Source organism: Stegodyphus dumicola, chromosome 3, assembly GCF_044657685.1.
Source record: "Stegodyphus dumicola isolate Sdum_Otavi_A_Nest chromosome 3, ASM4465768v1".
Lineage (NCBI taxonomy): Eukaryota > Metazoa > Arthropoda > Arachnida > Araneae > Eresidae > Stegodyphus > Stegodyphus dumicola.
Genome location: NC_140770.1, coordinates 23,740,907 through 23,761,711, shown reverse-complemented (window position 1 = coordinate 23,761,711; position 20,805 = coordinate 23,740,907). Strand labels below are relative to the sequence as shown.

The following is a 20,805-nucleotide window of genomic DNA, read 5'->3' as shown; positions in this document are numbered from 1 at the left end:
TCTCAACACACTCACTAAGCACTAATAGTACACTATTTTGCAGTTTTAAGAAATTTGAATAAAGGATTTGATATGGATTTTAAACTTTACTTACCACGTCTTCTATCATCCCCCTCCTGGCGTTGCGCAGACTTTTAACGTAACCGTATACATCATACACCGCATCTTCCTCTGCCAAATCCAGATTCGAATCGATACAGATGTAGGCACCCGTTCGACCGCAACCGTCACTGGGAAAAAACATTTCCGGGGTTAAACATTCTATCTTCCTCAGCAAGAAAAATGTATACAAGAAAAGTCACTAGATAAGGCAGACACTGCTATTGTAATATTTAGAAGCAAAAATATATTGCATCCAGAATATATAAATCAAAGTCAGTTTATGTATGCAGCTAACTGTATTCACTTCCGTTAAGGGAATAAATCGGATCATTTTTCTAAAAGGGGTCTTCATAGGACCTATAAATATAGCAAGAGAAGTTGCTGATAGTCATAAGCCTCTAGATATGCTCTGACATGTGAAGCAAAGTGATTTAGAATGCCACTTTTTTGTATCGCTTACGATGCAGTTTGAAAAATTTAATCCTATGCTAAATACGTGTTTAAATGATGTGCATTTAGGTTTATACCTACATCATCATTTTTAAAAAATTCAGATAGGAGAACCTTTTCTTGGTAGCATAAAAACTACATAAAAAAAGCTCTCGTTTCTCGTTTTGAAATAATACATCCCAACAAAGAATAAACTTTATTGCCGTGTTTCCCCGTGTATTTTACGTCCTAGCTTCTTAGCAATAGGTTTTGAAAAATTTTAAAATAATCGTATAATTTCCCCCTTTCCCTATTTGGGCATAGTTTTTTCTTCTGAGGTACATTTTATTGGTAAATTAAATACATTTGATTTAACTGAGAAGGCAAACAACAAAAATCAGGGTCATATTTTCAAAATTTTCACAGGACTAGTTTCGATGGTTTTACCGAACCACCATCCTCAGCTGCAAAACCGCAAGCGAACAAGATAGGAAATAATGATTAGATAAGATAAGAAAGCCTGGACAAGAATAAGCAAGTGGCGCCATCTGTTGATGAAACCAGAACTAAAACATAATTTCTTTATAAACATAATTTCTTTATGAAACATAATTTCTTTTCGAAGGCAAAGATGGATTGGAATTAGGATCGTTAACTAGAACAGAAAGATTTTTTTGAATGTGAAATGCCTCTAGAAAATCCAGTTCTCCAATGCAAGATGTTTTTTGAATAATTTTGGCAGCAGAAAAATTGAAAGTGTGATTTTCGTACCAACAATGTTGAGCAACAGAAGACTTCCGTGTTTCCTTTTTTTCTAACATATGCCTCATGTTCCTTGACGCAAAATTTTAAGGCTCTCTTAGTTCGGCCAATGTAAATTAAACCACACTGGCAAGGAATCCTATAAATACCCCAGGTATTCATATCCGGAATGGGGTCCTCGAGTAGGGAACTCGGAATTTTATTGATGAGAGAATAAACAAATTCGAAAATTAAATTTTTTCAAAATATGTGCAACTTTACAGCTTATTGATGGAAAGAAGGGAATGACAACAGAATTTTTATAAACTCCTAAAACAAGAGTTTGCCTTTTAGTGTGTTGAGATGAGAATTTTTTTAACTGCTTGATTAATAATGTTGGGTAAAAAGCCCCTAGACTTAAAATTCGAGGAGTGTTGTCGTGAGTCACTCAAAATCCAAAACCCGTAGAATTCAACAAGCTTTTCATTCAATTGCAATTTTAAGGTGAACGATTTAAAATTTAACAGAAGACTGAATTTCACTGTCCACGTTTACAAGAAGAAATCGCAATAAAATCGCATATACCTTATTTCTCAAATTATTAGTTTTCTGGACAATTCTTTCGCAAAATATTCTTTTATATCTTGAACATAACGATTATTTAATTATTGAACGTATTTCACATCCTACGAAAATATCCCTATGGCATTACAATTCATTGCAATTATTTACAAAATTCTGAAATATTTACAGAAACTTATCACTCATAATTTCGCTTCTGTATACAACTTGAGTTTGATTACAATTAAAAATTCTAAAAGATATAGTCTGTACCTGCAGTGGACGATCAGGGGGCCGTTGTCAGGATACTGGCTGAGATAGATCTTCACCCTACGCCGGAAGTCGAGGAGAGAACATGGAAAGGGGTTCGTATGAGTAGGCCAAGCGACGTAGTGTATATGAGATAGTTGCCGGACTTCTTCTCCCTAACAGAACACAATGTTATAAAAACTATGTAAATAGTATTCGATTATCCCTAAAAGAACACAATGTTATAAAAACCATGTAAATAGTATCTATTTCCAATATAGTATCGATTTACAATAAATAGTATCTATTTACAAGATAAAAACAAGATAATCCTGCTTGTATTTACAAGATTATATGATCAAGATATAAACAATATACATATATATATACACTGAAGTGACAAAAGTCATGGCATAGCAATATGCAAATATACAGATGGCAGTAGTATCGCGTAGAAAATGTATAAATGCGAAGTGCTTTAGCAGAGCTTTCATTTGTGTTCAAGTTATTCATGTGAAGAGGCTTTGACGTGATTATGGCCGCACGACGAGAATTAACAGACTTTGAACGCGGAATGGTAGTTGGAGCTACACGTATGGATCATTCCATTTCGGATATCGTGAGGGAATTCAACATTCCGAGATCCACAGTGTCAAGAGTGTGCCGAGAGTATCTAATTTCAGGCATAACGTCCCACCATGGACAGCGCAGTGGCCGACCACCTGCACTTAACGATCGAGACCAGTGACGTCTGCGTAGAGCTGTCAATGTTCACGGACAAGCAACACTGCGTCCAATAACCGCAGAAATCAATGTGGGACGTACGAGGGACGTTTTCGATAGGACAGTGCGGCGAAATTTGTCTTCCTTGGGCTATGCCAGCAGAAGACCGACTCGAGTGCCTTTACTGACAGCACGTCATCGCCTGCAGCGACTCTCGTGGGCTCGTGAGCATATCGGTTGGTCCCTAAACGAATGGAAAACCGTGGCTTGGTCAGATGAGTCACGATTTCAGTTGGTAAGAGCTGATGGTACGGTTCGAGTGTGGCGCAGACCCCACGAAGCCATGGACCCAAGTTGTCAACAAGGCACTGTTCAAGCTGGTGGTGGTTCCATAATGGTCTGGGCTGTTTTTACATGGCATGGACTCGGTCCTCTGGTGCCACTGAACCGATCGTTGACTGGAAATGGATACCTTCAGCTACTTGGAGATCACTTACAGCCATTCATGGACTTCACGTACTCAAACAACGATGGGATTTTTATGGATGACAATGCGCCATGTCACCGGGCCACAATTGTTCGCGATTGGTTAGAAGAACATTCTGGACAATTCCAGCGAATGATCTGGCCACCTAGATCGCTCGACATGAATACCATCGAACATTTATGGGACATCATCGAGAGGTCAGTTCGTGCCCAAAACCCTGCACCGTCAATACTTTCACAATTATGGACGTCTATAGAGGCAGCATGGCTCAATATTCCTGCAGGGGACTTCCAACGACTTGTTGAGTCCATGCCACGTCGAGTTGCTGCACTTCGCCGGGCAAAAGGAGGACCGACAAAATATTAGGAGGTATCCCATGACTTTTGTCACTTCAGTGTATATGTTACCGTGAAAGACCGAAATTGGAGAATGTCGACTTTCACCGGAGAATGTCAACATTCACCAAATACGTCGGTGAAAGATCGAATATTCCATTACATTCTTGTACATTCGGACCCTCACCGGTGTATGTCGACAATCGCAGATATGCTCTGGTGTAGGTCGAAAAGAGAGGAGTATATGTACACGCTGTCATTGCGAAAGGAAGTGTTCCACAAATAAATACACTTGTAAAAGCAAGGGCCTCTTGTGCAATTCAAAGTGTCATAATAGTTTAAGTTGTTGCAATAAATAAGATTTGAATCACGTAATTTAGTATGCTTTTAACTTCTATTATTTTCCTTTCTCATTTTGAATGTACAGTGTATTTTAAGTTTTTATTTTAAGTCAAGTGCGTTTTTTTGTGACCGAATTACGGAGAAGAAAATGTAATATTCTTATGTGTTCAACATTCACCATTAATACATGGTGAATGTCGACATTTACCGGTGTAAGTCAGAAATAAGAGTATTTGGAAAATATTTCGGACATACACCAAGCGACTATGTGAATGTTGACATTCACCGGTGAAAGTCAACATTCTCCAGATTTCGGTGTTTTACCGTAACATATATACAAGATGTAAACAAGACATACAAGATATAAACAAGATTTAATAATAATCTTGTTTATATTTACAAGATTATATGATCAAGATATAAACAAGATATATATATACAAGATGTAAACAAGATATACAAGATACAAACAAGATATACAAGATATAATAAGATGTAGAAAGATATAAACAAGATATACAAGATGAAACAAGATAACAAGATGTAACAAGATATAAACAAGATATACACGCCATACAAGATATCTTGTTTACAAGATTTAAACAAGATTAAGGGGACTCATACACCTTAAAACCCATAAGATGTTCGAATAGGTGACTGTTGCAAGAATTGGGATAACTTATTTATTTTAAAAGCAATTACTACCAGCTTTTCACAGCTGACTACATAATATAGCTGCTTTCTGAAATAGTCATCAGAAAGTTTGTGTTGCCACAAATATTTTTATAATTTAATCCGTTTTGTGACAACATTTTTCGTCATGCTTCCAACTTGCGCGCACATTTTAAAACATTCTGTTTCATAATTTAATTCCATATTTAATATATAGCTTTTATAACGTTTGGAAACTACTGTAAACCTAAAATTCTAAAAATTTCACGTTAAATTTTATTTTATTTTGAGTTGAGTTTATAAAATGTATTTTATTAAAAATGTTTTAATGTTTTCGTCCATAAAATTTTTCGATACTAAAATATTCATCAGATTGTTGGTTCAATTAGAAAATAGTGCCCATATAAAGAATTCCATCCAATTTCAAGTATGTACCATCAGCCATTTTTAAAATATCATGCGCGCAAGGTGGAAACATGGCGAAATATTTTGTCACTAGGATTAAATTACAAAAATATTTGTGGCAACACAAACTTTCTGGTTACTAGTTTCCAAAGCAGCTATATTATGTAGTCAGCTGTAAAAAGGTGGAAGTAATTGCTTTTAAAATAAATAAAATATCTCAATTCTCGCAACAGTCACATATTCGAAGATCATAAGGGGTTTAAGGTGTACGAGTCCCCTTAACTGATTAGCTTGTAACAGCCAAAAGCCACGATTTTTGCTTGTGCAAACAAGAAACAATCTTTTGCACGGAAAGCCATTTGACTTCCGACGATATGAACAGGTACAGATACTAGAAGTATCAGGCAGAGGTCTCAAATTCAAATAGCGCTCGAGCCGAATGCACAGTCTGAAAATGGCTGACAGCTAGAATTTATTTGATTTGATTTGAAGTTTTTTTTTTTTTTTTTAACAAAATGAAAGTTTTCTATTTACAAGATATAAAACATTTGTAAAGATTTATTTATTATCATCTAGCCATTTATGTTATGTGAAGTAGCTTTACTGTTTTTCTCTTTTTCCGTTTTCCTACCAGAATGCTAGTTTTCAGCTCGCGCTTATACAAATGAGGTAGAAAGAAACAGTATTTGAAAGGAAGGTTTTAAATTGTTTAGTCAGAGTGCGCTGCACCTACTGAAGACCACGTTACTAGTTGCTGTTCTACTATAGCAGTTTGTAACTTCGGTGTTGCTCTATTTTTGCCAAAAGTGCTTGTCGCATCGGTTTAGTTTGAGCCAGCTTGCACCATTCTGTGTAGCCTTTGGGCCAACTTAAGATTAAACTTAGTTTTAAATTTTAATCCTTTATCTTTTGAGTTAATGCATAAATGCTGTCTGGTTTGTAAGCACAAGATGGGCCTTCTGTTGAATTAGTTTGAGTTCTGTAACAAAAGAGTCTTTTACACCCTTCTTAAGTTCTGTTTCATCTTTGACATAGCGATAAGTCGTTTACACGTCTATTCAAGTATCTGCCATGAGTTACACACTGCTACTGTCGTGTTTGCCCCTTGGCTGTGGGGTTAGAACATAGTTCGATTTTTGGGGCCATCCTTGGGGGTTTAGTTCCATTCGTTTCCTTCGACGAGGACTGATAAGGTACAGAACACCATCTGAATTTTTCGATGCTCCCAGAGGGGTGCTCGGGGCAAAGATCACTTCGTAAATTTTTTGTCTAAGCGTTCAATCCGTTCTTATGCTTTGCATAAAGCCGAGGGGAGGGGACACGGGGGCTGCACCCGCTTGGATGATCCCTGGAGTTCAGATGCTCGCCCTGATAGGCATATTCCAGGGCAGGTGTTCGTCTTCGGAGTTCTGTCTCCACGTGCTAATTATTGTTGCGAAATGCCCAGCTGCTACGTGGTGGGATATCTTCCCCGCAAAGCATGAATAGGGTTGCCAGAAAGTGACAGGGAAAGGCAGAGATGCAGATTTGGCTCGAAATCGCTCCTTTAGAGATATTTGGCGAGAAAAATGGCTATATGTCATAGACGAAGCGAGAACATTCTAGAGCACATTTTTAGCCGTTTTCTCGAGAGTATTCTCGAAGGTAGGTTGACGCTATATATACCCTGCCTGTCTTGGTAAAGAGTAGTGTCTAGAGCTCAGAGATTAGCTTGAGAGCGATGGACCGAGTCGGGAGCTGTACTTAAGTGCTCTGCTATTGTGAGTTTCAAAAAACAGATACAAACGCCAAGAATTTCGCCAAATGAGACTTTTGGCGCAAAGATGTCATTGAAGGAACTTCACCAAAAAGGCTAAGGTGCGCGAATTTCACTGGCATATTCTGTCGATGTTCTGATATGTAAAAGTTATCTGTTGTGTGTTTGCGTGTGTGAATAAAAAATCTGTTAATGTGAAGCTAGTATCGTCATTAATTGATGATTTGATCAACCCTTATTTTACGGATTATTTAGCTTTTCTATATCGTCGAGTGGCACAATCGTCCAAGCCGAAAGTGATTCTTCAAAACACAATGTGAGTGTTATGATCATCTTTACGAGTATTCGAAACTTTACTGCCGTTAAGCTGTCTTCACCGTTACAGCCTGAAGTCTGCGTTGCTGATTGTTTCAGCGTGTTTTTTGTAGTTTTTCCACGAGTGTAAACGTGTTTTTGGAACTGTCCTGTGTAATAGCACACTGGCGAATAAATTGTGTTTTGATTCTTTATCAAGTGGTTTCATCAGTTACACCAAATCCACGAACTTGTAGAACGAAATATATTTAGAAACACACGCAGCCGACAGAATCCCAGACGATCTCTAAAGTTCTTAAAAGAATAAACGCTTGATCCATTCCTCACAACAGACTTTGCCAGTGCCAGTGGCTCGTTTGGAATCCCATCCTTTAGTCCGGGAGATTTATTGGTATCTGAACATATTGTCATATAGATTTACATTTATGATTGTATACATAACATACATAACATTGTTACATTCTTATCTGGTGCGAACGTTGCTTGGTACCTTATATTGCAATAATTTTGCGATAATCCGTGGTTCGAGTCCCTGCGACGGCATTGCTCATTTTTCATATCTAATGGCTCTACAACTTTGTATTCCAATATATTATCTGCCTGAAAGGTTGTGACAATTTATTACAGTTTGTTGTATTTGTGAAATTTCGTAAGGGTTTGTGTTATTCTGACGGAGTAAAAGCCCCTGTGCAAAGCGCCTTTTTAGTATACGTTGGAACAAAGTATTTGCGTTGAGTACATCTATGGATACTGAATGATTAATAGTTGTACAGCAACATGATGACTACAAGCTATTCCTCTTATCGTACAACATACATATTTACCACTACAACACTACTGTCAGGTTCGAATATGTCCGTTACGCATTCTCCCTCCTTTCTGGAAGCCTTCGTGGTGTAACGATAGCACACTCAGCGCGTATTCGAGAGGTCCAGGATCGCGTCCCCGTGAGGGCATTACTCATTTTACATGTCGCCTGATTCAAAATAACCTAATGTTTCTAGAAAGTAACAGTCATAACGATACAAGATGCATGTCACTTGCCATGAATATGTGTTATCATTCAGCCATACTGTAAGTCACAGATATATTATATTTGACAGATATCCCAGATATATTACAAACTATTTCTCTTATTGTACAGCAGACTTATTTTCCACTACAACACTAGTGTCAGGGTTCGAACATGGCCGTGCTCTGTATCACACTATTCAAGTAATTGTCATTATCGTATGACACGCATGGCACTTTCCAGGAATATGTGTTATCATTCAACGACATTCTAAGTCACATATATATTACATTTGGTAGTCTGTGGCAGCAAATATTGCGGGTACGCCGATGCTTTATATGATCTATTCTGGGGGTTGCGGAAGATTGAGAAATGGCATATTTTGCGCCTTTTGTTTTGTTCATATTGTTGCGTTTTTCTCTTAATGATACCAGTGGTTACGTTATTTTCTTCCTTCACGTTCGTACGGGGTTCGTAGATTTGGAATGAATAACGACGACACTTAATAAAGTATCGAAACACACTTTATTTACCAGTATTGTCAGGACAGCTTCAAAACACGTTTTACAGTCGTCGATGAACTACTATAAACACGCTGACACGATCAGCGACGCAGACTTCAGGTTATCATGGCTATCATGGGGGAGACAGCTTCACTGCAAAGCACCCGAGTACAGCTTCCAACTCTTCAGTTCAGTCGTTCTCGGAACGAACTACACGTACTCTCGAGACTCTCCACGCGATGCACTCGACGATACACAAGAGTATACTAGCTCTCGACTCAGCACAGTCTAAGACAAAACTCGACGATGCACTAATTCGCGATGCACTAAAATACTCTCTCGATGCACTCGGCGACCAACTCGGCGCTAGACTTCGAGACACTCGCTCAATGACTGACTATCAACTCGTTAGACGAGGTCCCCCCGGGGTTCGACGTAGAGAACTCTGCGAAGCTACTGGCTAGGATCTGTACCTAGGCAGTCTCGGCCACGGGGGTATAAAATTTATGAACTTGGTGGTTCTGAAGGCTCTGGGAAAGGTCACTTATTGGCCGGCCCCGGAGTCTGGCACGTCCTAGCGCGGCGTGATTCTAGTAACCCGGGGGTCTCCCCCGGGGTCGCTGGGTAATGTCCCGCTGCGACGGGCTCGCCCAAGCGACTGGTAGGAGCATTAGACGACCGGTGCTGCCTGGTGTTTATTTCCAGGTGGTGCGCTGCTCTCCTGGAGGGTAATAGTGGAGGTTGAACCTCCACGACGTGCCCAAAGGGAGAGTGGACCTGTAGTGGGCTTACGTTCCCGGAGCAGGGCAGCCAAAATCCTCTAGACGAGGTACACATACTAACTGACTGCGTACCAGCAGGGTTTATATAGTTTTCGGCTTGTGTTCGAGAACATTCTGGGCTAAATCGGTAAGAATTCGTTCCAGAAAGTTCTCCATCCGTCCATGGCATATCACCAATTTTGTCGCCAAATGGGCGATTTCTCGCCAAATGTGGCAACACTGCTTCGCTTGCCATTTTATGGCAACCCTAAAACTGCTTTGCGGGGAAGCCATCTTACCGCGCCTGTACATTTCGTAACAATATGCTTGATCACCCTCTGAAGATTCGTAGGAATTATAATCGGGAATACGACAGTTTTCCTTGTAAGAGGAGGAGATATATTTTAGTAATTTCAACTTCACACTAATCAGTAATAACTGATACAGTAATGTAACAAATATGTTAAGCGGACAAACTAGTAAAATAAAAGACCACTAGGAAAATGAAGTACTTTATACGAGATACATAATACATGGCGTTAGACATATATTACATTATCTACATAATACATGTCAGTGTATTTTTATTTTATATTATTTAGAATTATTACTAAAATAAAATACAATTTTAAGCAACCAAAAATGCTTCTATTGGTGTAAATCGCCTAGTTTGTAACGCAGTTATGAATTCTTTAAAGTCGGAAATTAAATTAAAGATCTTCTGCTTTGCAAAGTGGCAGAATTCACAGAAACGATTATGAGCAAGGTGCATGGAAAACGCATTCAAAGCTTTACATTTCGTGCAGTGGCAACACTTGCAAAGGTGAGTTAATGATATTTTCATAGTAGTATAAAGCGACATATAAATTGGCAAACAATTATGCTACTGTTCTACTACTGTCTGCAAAATTACGCTAAGGGCATTCATAATTGATAATTCATTGCTAAGGAATTCATTACGGGCATTTCTAGTTCATCCTGGTGGTTTAAAACTACTACAAAGTTATTTGCATAACAATCTCGTGAGTGACGTTTCTCCAATTCCGTTCTTGTTGCAGGTGTAAAAAATACACATTCCGTGTTCCACACGTCTTCTTTTGACAGAGCACTGCAACGTTATTGCGAATAAATGGAAAAACTTTTCAGTTCAGAACCCTAACAGTAATGATTTAATAATGATTTTTAAACTAGTCAATATCATTTTAAGAGCGTTTTTAACGTCTACAAAATTGCACTCAGCGATGCCATTTTGCTTATTTATGTTAATTATTACGCTCATTATTAAATTACAGTAAAAGTACTCTCTACCCTCTGGAGTAACTGTTTCATGTTGCATTACCTTCCGAACTTGCATCGTCCTGACGTTGTAATGGGCGAGAGTAGTTTCGGATAACATAGTCACCTCTATGTCCCCGTATTTCTCTGGATGGTCGATGTCGATTGGCCAATACCTGTCGCACATCACCTGTAAAAGGAAATAGAACATAAATAAAGAAAAGTAGTAACTTTAATAAAAAAAACAATCTGAAAAACTCGACGATGCACTAATTCGCGATGCACTAAAAGACTCTCTCGATGCACTCGACGACCAACTCGGCGCTAGACTTCGAGACACTCGCTCAATGACTGACTATCAACTCGTTAGACGAGGTACACATACTAATTGACTGCGGACCAGCAGGCTTTATATAGTTTTCGGCTTGTGTTCGAGAACATTCTGGGCTAAATCGGTAAGAATTCGTTCCAGAAGGTTCTTCATCCGTCCATGGCAAGTCGCCAATTTTGTCGCAAAATGGGCGATTTCTCGCCAAATATGGCAACACTGTCTTCGCTTGCCATTTTATGGCAACCCTAAAACTGCTTTGCAGGGAAGCCATCTTACCGCGCCTGTACATTTCGTAAGAATATGCTTGATCACCCTCTGAAGTTTCGCAGGAATTATAATCAATAATTTTCAGATTATATATTACTCCCAAAGGGGCGTTTCTTAACATCTTGTGTGTTACTTTTACTTATTAAACATCATGGTCTTTGCACATGAACCTTAAAATTCAGTTCAACAACAATATCACAAAATATTTAAAACAGCCTGTCTTTAGAATTTCCGATACACTGTCTCCCGCGCTGGAGATAAAAATGCTTCCCCCACCCCCCGCGTACAGTCTTGAGATAAAAAAGTAAAAAGTTAAAAAAATTCTTTAATATTATAATTAAATAAATTGTAAAGTTCAAAAATTCTTTAAGTTCTGACAAAATATGAAATAAATAATAAAACAAATTCCAAATTAGGGCTTATTTCAAATTCCAAATTATGCCCATATTTCGTGAAGGATAACGTTATTCGGAATCTGATAGCTCTAGGTATCGTTGTTCTACCTCAGTGCGAGAAACATTTATGCAGATTCTTCATTATTTAATTTCTTTAAATATAACGCAGGGCTCTAATATTTTATAGTAACAATTTGAAAATTGAAACGGACATTTAAAGCTTTCGACTCAAAATGGCAAAACGAAATTAATATCTGTTTTGGGATAACGTCCTTAGAGCTAAAAACAGAGGAGCAATCGCTCATTAGAGATCTCGCGCACTACTGAAAAAATTGCGTCTTAGAATTAAAGATGAAAAAAAGCTGTGTACTTGAACTACCGAACATTATTCAATTGAAATTTGGGTTAGTGTAACACATAACGCTGTGTTACCAGAGTCAGTGGTTCCGAATTCAAATATCATGCACGATCTATAAACAGCAGGCAAGCCAGAATTTATTAATGACAAAATATTTCACACACATTTTAAATTTCGCTCATAAAAGATTAATTAAGACATACATACACAATAATAATATAGCAAAAAAAAATTCCTTATAGGGCCTATTAAATTATGAAAATTTTTACAGCATTTCATTTAAACGTATTTCGCCGAATTTCATTAGAGATATATTTCTCATTCAATCAATTCATTTCTCACTTCGCAATAAGGAAAAATTACAAAAAATCTCAAAACATGTTTACTAAAAATTGTAAAATACAGAAAAAAACACAAAATACATTTGAAAAATTAAAAAACAATTTTTACAATTAGAATTAGAGTCTCTACGCAAAAACAATAAAAATTACAATTAAAGTTTAAATTAATTAAAATTAAGCAGAAAGACAGATTTTTCAGTGCAGAAAACTTTTGAACCCACTCGGCAAATAGACGCTGAAGTTGGTGCAGAAACTGGCTTAATTCATTATGCTACTAATTTCAAATGTAAACAAATGGCGTCGTCGTTAGGCTTAGTAGAACTTAAACAACTTTTAAATTGTTGATAATTCTACAACTGTTGTATGTAGTTTAACGAAAGACATAAAAACCTTAACTGGAATATAAGAACCATATAATTCAATTGCTTTTAAAGCAAAAAACACACAAATTAACAATATATATATGAATAAAAAACTAAGCTCACCGAGTCGGCTGACAGAGTGGGTGTATATATTTGTAATAAAAAAATTCCATAGTCAAGAAAATACTTAAAATTCTAACTGTATGTTCTTTTCATTTTTAATTGCGACGGTCTCTTATTTGAAAGTACGTGAAATTAAATCCACAGCCCCGTAGTCAAGTTGTTTTTCCCGCCTTTTCTACACGTACAATTATAGAATGTTCTGGAGATATTTAAAGCGAACTGGAATGGCTGACGTCATTTCTTGGAAGCTCCGCCTTTCCAGAGGCTATAAAAGAACTCGCAAAGGAATATCGGGGCTTATTTTTAATGTAACGATGCAGTAAACTTCATACAAAAAGTTATTAGTAATTCTTTTTATTTACTCCGGATATCTGATTTTGTAACTGCTATTTCTCCTGAAATATAATAAATGGATCCTGTTTTTAAAACTTATCGCCTGATAATTTAAGCTACGACTACATCTATGATTCTTCACCAATCTATTTTATTCCGGACAAAAGCTGGTACATCACATATATATACACCCACTTTATATATATATATATATATGGTGGGTGTATATATATATACTCACACACATATATATTTATATACTTTACGTGTGGCCGACAGCAACCAAAAAAGTAGGTGCACATCTATATGTTATAACAGTCCCTATATAAAATTTCAACGCGCTGAGGCCACTCGTTTTTGAGTTATGTGAGTTACATACGTACGTACAGAGGTCACGATAAAATAAAAAAATCCGGAAAAAAGAGTCATTTATTATGCGCATATGTACATGTGGCAGGTGACAGCAGGGCCGGACACCCGGACGGCTTACGATTACTATTCGAGTGCTGTCCGGACCCTGCAACTATGTATAATGCGACACACTAATACTACAATATACTACAAAATGCAACACACTAATATACTATATACTAATATACATTAATACTAATACGTGGGTACAATATGCACATAAAAACACATTAATAAAATTATTCTATTATTTTACAATAACTTACACATGGATACGATACACTGATGTACAGGGTGTTCGGGATAAATTTGATATATTTATAATTGACTATATTTTTACGTAGGTTGGAGGTATTGACACACACTACTCGTCATTTAAAAGTTTGGACCCTTCTTCATTCATATACAAGGTATCAGAAAGGATGGATGACTGGAACCCACCTGAATCATGGAAGAGAATAACTTACATCATGATGATTCGTGCCGGCCATCAAAATAAGGATATTATGACTGCTGCCCAATGCTCCCTGAACACAGTAAAAACAATCAGGCATGAACAAGAGACTTGCAATGGTGACTACGAGGATGTAGCAAGAAGAAAGATCCCTAGCAGACGATCTGATTGCGTTCGTACAGCAGAATTCCTCGCAAATCTGCAGGAACAGGTGTTGAAGATCCCTGGCATTGGAATTCGGGCTTTGTCACGTGAAATGAATGTTGCAGCTTCTACTATGAAGCTTGCACTGAATGAAGACCTTCGCTACTACTCATACAAACGGATTTTCTTTTTCCTTACGAAACTGTCAAATTTATCCCGAACACCCTGTATGTAGACACTTACACTATATTACGATATATATAAAATTAAGTATTGGTACACATAGATACTGCGTAAATTCGATATATTTTTAAATGCACTTTTATGTGAATATTAATAATACACTATATTACTACAGGTGTTACTCTGTATGTACTTAGATCTTGAAACATGACAACATGATGCTACATTTATAGACACAATACACCAATGACACGATACGTCAATGTACATAATGCTATACACTAAGATATTATACACTAAAAGACAGATACAATACACCAATGCACATAAATACGACACACTAATATACTATACACCAGTATTCTATACACTAATACACTAATATACTATACACCAACATGCTATACAATAGTTCGCTAATATACTATACACTAAAAGATTGTGCGTACGTACAGATGTAATGCAAAAATATCCCTCAGATGAAATCGAGAGCGGTTTAAATGTATATTTTCGTTGAAATACGGTGCTCGAAATTTTTCGCAATTACAAAACTTCTTTAACTTCGTACAAGGAAGTAAAAAATCAAATTTATATCTATTTTCTATTCGTATTCTAAGGCTGCTATCACACGTCCGTTTGTTTCGGAAGAACAACTGCTTGGAACAATTTTTCTGTTTTGCCACAATAGCCAATCACCACAGATCGCTTTGCGGTTAACACACGGGAAACTGGTTCTCCATTACAAACAAACTGATAGCTGATTGGTTGAAAACGAACCAACTTGCAATTTTTTCCCGAAAGGAAAGGAACAAAATCGTGCGTCTTTATTGCAATAGTAAACCAAGCAGAAATAGTTGTTCGTGTGAAATAAATGCCGTGTAATATGGACCTTAAGTCTGGTACCTGCAAGACATTTTTGTTGGTTACACTTTGTAATTAAAATATACTGGCGTTTGTAATGTAGCGACTTATCGCTGAGTCCAAGCATATACACGAAGTCCAAAAAAGGGTTAAATTCACCCTTTATTATTTCAAACTAAAAATACAGATGGCTCCTTTCTCGGGCTTACAGATAAGCCACCTCTTGGGCTTTAAATCAAGATAAGAAAATAAGAAACTAATCTAATGCTAAACTGAGCCGAAGCTGTACACAATGATGTGACGTAGTTGGCCCATAATTAAATTAACCGGCGAATATTAGCAACCATGGAGAATACGGCCGAGCGTTAGTTAGCTTTAACCAACGAAGCAACCTGACGGCAGACATGCGTCACTACTGACTCCTAAGCTCTTTTCTTAAAATTCCAGTGCCAGTTACCACTTCTAGCTTGCTGTTTTTACAAGCTGTATATCGGCTATCATGATGTAGTTGCTACAAGGAGCGATGCAGGTGCTGAATTGCCTCAGTGCGTCAAGAGGACAGACATACCAGACGAAGGACCTCCGTCCCAGGTCCTCATTATACGGACCCATTCAGAGTTTGGAACATACAACGTCCGTGGGACCTCTTTCTCTCGGGCACAACCCCCCGTAGTCCCCGTAGCCCGGCTTTTACAAAGCATTGGGCAGAACGAAAACGTTGCTATTTTGAAACTCTGTCACCTTGCCTCCGAGCACTACTCCATCGGCAAAACCACATTGTAAAAAAGTGCTCTGTCCGCTCTTTCAGTCCCCGTCACGAGAACTGAATGGGGTCAAACCCCCGGGAACTTAGTGGACGATCTTCCATATAGCTCCAGCACAGCCGAAGGAACAGACACGACAGTACCAGTACGGTCCTTGCCAAGCCTGAACCAACCTGAGTGCAATACTCGGGCTCTAGTCCTGTGAAGTCAAATTATATACCCCCCGTGGTTGAGACTGCCTAGGTACAGAGTACTTTCCAGGCGTTCGCCTGAGTCAACCCCGGGGGGGCGTCAGGAGGACAGGATGTAAGTTGGATGGGGACGTGACTACTTTGTCACATGAGACATGTCTGCAAAGAGATCAGGTTGAGATGAGACATGTTGTCTGCAAAGACATCAGGTTGGCTGCAGAGATGGAAATCCAGAAGTAATGGCCAATAGAATTTACAGAATAATACAATACATAATCATCAAAATCATAATTTTTCAGAATCTGCTGGTAATATTTAACTGAAATATACAATAATTGCCTGTCAGATAGATGTAGAATGTCCTAAGATAAGCATAGCAATGATACGGCATAGTCTTGCTTGAAGTAAGCGAAGCCTTTCTTTAAGTACTCTCTCTAACTCCTTTACATGTAACGCGATTCTGAAAAAAATTATTGTAGAAGGAAATAGTAGTAGTTGGAATAAAATAACTGTTAGACACTTAAATAATCCCTTAAAAATTTATAAAACATATAAAAAATTGCTGTAAATTTAAATAAATGTATATGTGTTTTTCGATTTTTGGAAAGGGGAGATGATCGTCTAGTACTAGTGAAACAGAGAATGGAAAAAAAAAAAAAAAAAAAAAAACTGTTGAGAACCACTGGCTTTAAATGTCACTCATGTCCATAAATTAAGGATAATTCAGATTCACGCGGAAATCGAACTCTAAAAAATAAATATATCGCCTTTAAAATCACTACACACATCTTCAAGAATCATATGCAAATTTCAGGAAGTAACCAAATGACACCGATGGTACGACACAATGACGAAAGTGTAAGAGAGTGATATATAAGGAATACAGGCAAAGAAGTAAAATTGTTCGCAGGCGCTTTATAAGCATTTCAGTGCAATAACCGAATAGTTATGACACAAAGGACACATTTGGATGATTTTTAACGTGGTACAATTATCGGCCGTCTGGAATGTGGGCGTACCCAACTGGAAGTATCAGACGAACTTGGAATTGCTCAGAGTGTCATCTCCAGGCTTTGGCAACGATTCCAAGATGATGGCAATGTGAGTAGACAACAGGTCACCCCAGAGTTACAACGCCGAATGAGGACCGGTGTTTGGCACAGGTCACTTACAGCACAGGTCGCCCCAGAGTTACAACGCCGAATGAGGACCGGTGTTTGGCAGTTACTGCCAAAAGAAACAGGCGAAGCACAGCCTCAGACCTGTCTCGTCAGCTCTCTTCAGCCACTGGTACGACAATTTCAAGGCAGACCGTGTACAGACGCTTAGGGCAGATTGGTCTATATGCTCGTAGACCTGTCAGATGCGTTCCACTTACTGCAACTCACTGTCGCCTGCGGTTAGCCTCGAGTAGAGAGCATGCATTGTGGACACCGCAACAGTGGGCTTGTGTGATGTTTTCCAACGAGTCCAGACTTAGCTTGCAGTCTGATTCTCGCCGGACTTTCATATGGAGAGCTCCAGGTACCCGTTATCACCAAGAAAACATCATTGAACGACACCGTTACGGTGGTGCAAGAGTGCTCGGGGTGGAATTATTATGGGTTCCAGAACTGACATGCATGTTCAAATTGGAACCATGACAAGCCAAATCTATCGCGACGTCATTTTGGAACAACATGTACGTTTAATTCGGGGCGCCATGGGCGCACAATTTGTGTTTATGAATGACAACGCCCTTCCTCACCGTGCAAACATCGTAAGCGAATATGTTCAATCGGAGGATATCACCCGTATGGACCGGCCAGCATTCTCACCGGACTTGAATCCAGTAGAGCACGTGTGGGACATACTTGGCCGACGAGGTGCAGCCCGTCAACCTCCTCCTACAGGTCTGCCGGAACTTCGGAGAGCATTGCGTTTGGAGTGGTGTAATATCCCCCAAGATCAGACCGATAATTTGATACTCAGCATGCCTAGGCGTTGTACGGACTGTATTGTAACGTCTGGGAGACAAACAATGTATTAACAATCATACCAACCATGTAATATTGGTTTTTTGTAAATAGGAATTTTTTTTGTAATTTGCTCCAGGGAGAAAAATCGCTAATTTGTTTAATAATATTAAATATATAGCATCTTTTTTTGCTCTTTGCCTTTTGTTTAATAAATAAGCTTTAGAAATAAGTAAAATTTGTTTTGCTTCTAACTCTTCCTTTGCCTGATTTTGCATTATGCTTAATTTATGGACATGAGTGTAATAATGTAGTTTAAAAATGGATGTTTGTAAATGTATAGTGTCGGTTCGACATGGAGGCACTCCAAATATGCGGCGAGTCGATGTCGCGTATTTTGGCGGAAGGGGAGACGGACTCGTCTTTCCTCCATGGAAATTGGTTGCAGAAATGAGCCAAATCGCACTGTCACCTGTTAGGTTACCAACATCTGTGAGGCTGTTACCAACGACAAACGTGATCTAGCGCTCCTTGCAACAAGGAATTTCGTGGTCTTGGGATGACTACGTCAGACAAGTGAGCATAACAAACAACAACAAAAAAAAAAAAGAGAGTTTAAATTTCATGCTATGTAAATGGTAATTTTATTGCGGTTTACAATTTTTTTTATTAACTTGCATTTCAAATATTATTTTAGAATTGTGATGTTTTATTTTACAGTGTTTTGTAAGATGATAGATGATATTTCCCACTTGCGTTATTTTCTCTGAGATGTTTTCGTCCGCAGTATCTTCATAGAATACTCCCAATATCGCATCTAAAAAAATACCTTTCTCTGAATTTCATATTCAGTTCAGTTACTCAAAAAATAGCTTGCGATTTAAAAGTAAGATTTAATATTGCTTCCTGGGAAACGCAGTTTCTCTTATCTAAGAGAGTTTATTTAAAGCATGATCTTCTAAATAAAACGGTTTTCGCAGGAAACATGCGAAGAATGAAATTTTAAGTCGCAATTTTAAATTCCACGAAAGGGAGTAATAAGAGAGCGAGAAACTACTGCGAAGATTTGAAATTCGTGTTTCTTTCATACACAAATGGCGTTTCATTTTACCCTCGGCAATTCATTCACAGCGCTGAAATGAAAATATGGAATTTTATGTTCATTTTCGCAGTTGCTGTCAAGAAAAGTGATTTTTAAAGTAACGTTAAATTAATATTGTATTTTCGTGACTTCAGTGATAACGCAAAATGTCACTACTATTTTTCTTTAGTTAATAGTATTAGCATTTCAAACAATTTCAGCGAAAGTATAAACATAAAACTTTATTTCTCCCCAGATGCTACGGAGGAATTCATAGAAATTTCATTGTTAGTATGAAACTGTTGCTTGTGTAATTTACCTACTCGTAATATAATGTTTTCATTAATGACAATCAAGCATTTACTGAGGAAATATTTAATAAATAATTCGCGAAATTTTCGGCTAAATATATCAGACTGATATACTTAAGGAAAGCTACAAATTTTGGTTCTTGACCGTAACTAAGGCGAGCCAGAAAATCGCTAGTTTCGACGCACTGGGAAAACGGTGTAGCACTAGGGTGCCTGGGTCAAGGACCCTACCCCTTTTAGAACAGATATGTTATTTCGAATACTGACATGAGCAACTAGTATATATTTAGAATTATATATATATATATATATATACATATATGTGATGTACCAGCTTTTGTCCAGAATAAATAGATTGCTGAAGAATCATAAATGTAGTCGCAGCTTAAATTATCAGACGATAAGTTTAAAAAACAGGATCCATTTATTATTGGTCAGGAGAAATAGCAGTTACAAAATCATATTTCCGGAGTAAATAAAAAAGAATTACTAATAACTTTTTGTATGAAGTTTACTGCATCGTTATATTTAAGAAAAAGCCCCCGATATTTCTTTGCGAGTCCTTTTATAGCCTCTGGAAAGGCCAGGCTTCCAAGAAATGACGTCAGCCTCGTCAGCCAATCCAGTTCGCTTTAAATATTTCCAGAACATTCTATAACTGCACGTGTAGAAAAGGCGGGAAAAACAACTTGACTCCATCGGCAAAACCACATTGTAAAAAGGTGCTCTGTCCACTCTTTCAGACCCCGCCACGAGAACTGAATGGGGTCAAACCCCCGGGAATTTAGTCAATTTAATTCCACGTACTTTCAAATAAGAGAACGTCGCCATTAAAAATGAAAAGAACATACAGTTAGAATTTTAAGTGTATTCTTGTTTATGAAATTTTATTATTACACACACACACACACATATATATATACACACACACATATATATATATATATATATATATATATATACACACACACATATATATATATATATATATATATAATATATATATAGTATTATTAAATCATGTTTTTAACATTTTTTTTAAAATTATAAGAATAGAGATAAGAGGTAAATTAAAAGATAAATTTCTAAAAAGGCTAAAGTATGCATCAACTTTCAATAGACCTGAAGTGCTATCTAGGAAACCCGAGAAAGGCGGAATGAGCTGGCTATAGCCTGATGCAGAAAAAAAACATTCGTATAAATAATAGGCAAAGTAGTGTGAGTTTCTTGGTGCACTAGTAATAATTAATCCTTAAATAATAATAATAATTT

General features: G+C 37.6%; 1 protein-coding gene across 2 annotated transcripts in view; it reads right to left on the bottom strand.

Moving 5' to 3' along the window:
* The window catches only part of LOC118184887 (receptor-type tyrosine-protein phosphatase kappa-like), a 640,424-nt gene that overhangs the window by 97,494 nt on the left and 522,125 nt on the right, over window positions 1–20,805 (bottom strand). For both annotated transcript variants that reach the window (XM_085812648.1, XM_085812647.1), the window contains exons 6-8: window positions 10,733–10,858; window positions 2,107–2,258; window positions 95–230 (exon numbers count right to left, since the gene is read on the bottom strand). In XM_085812648.1, coding sequence (XP_085668774.1) covers window positions 95–230; window positions 2,107–2,258; window positions 10,733–10,858 — 414 coding nt within the window. The remainder of the gene's footprint in view (window positions 1–94; window positions 231–2,106; window positions 2,259–10,732; window positions 10,859–20,805) is intronic.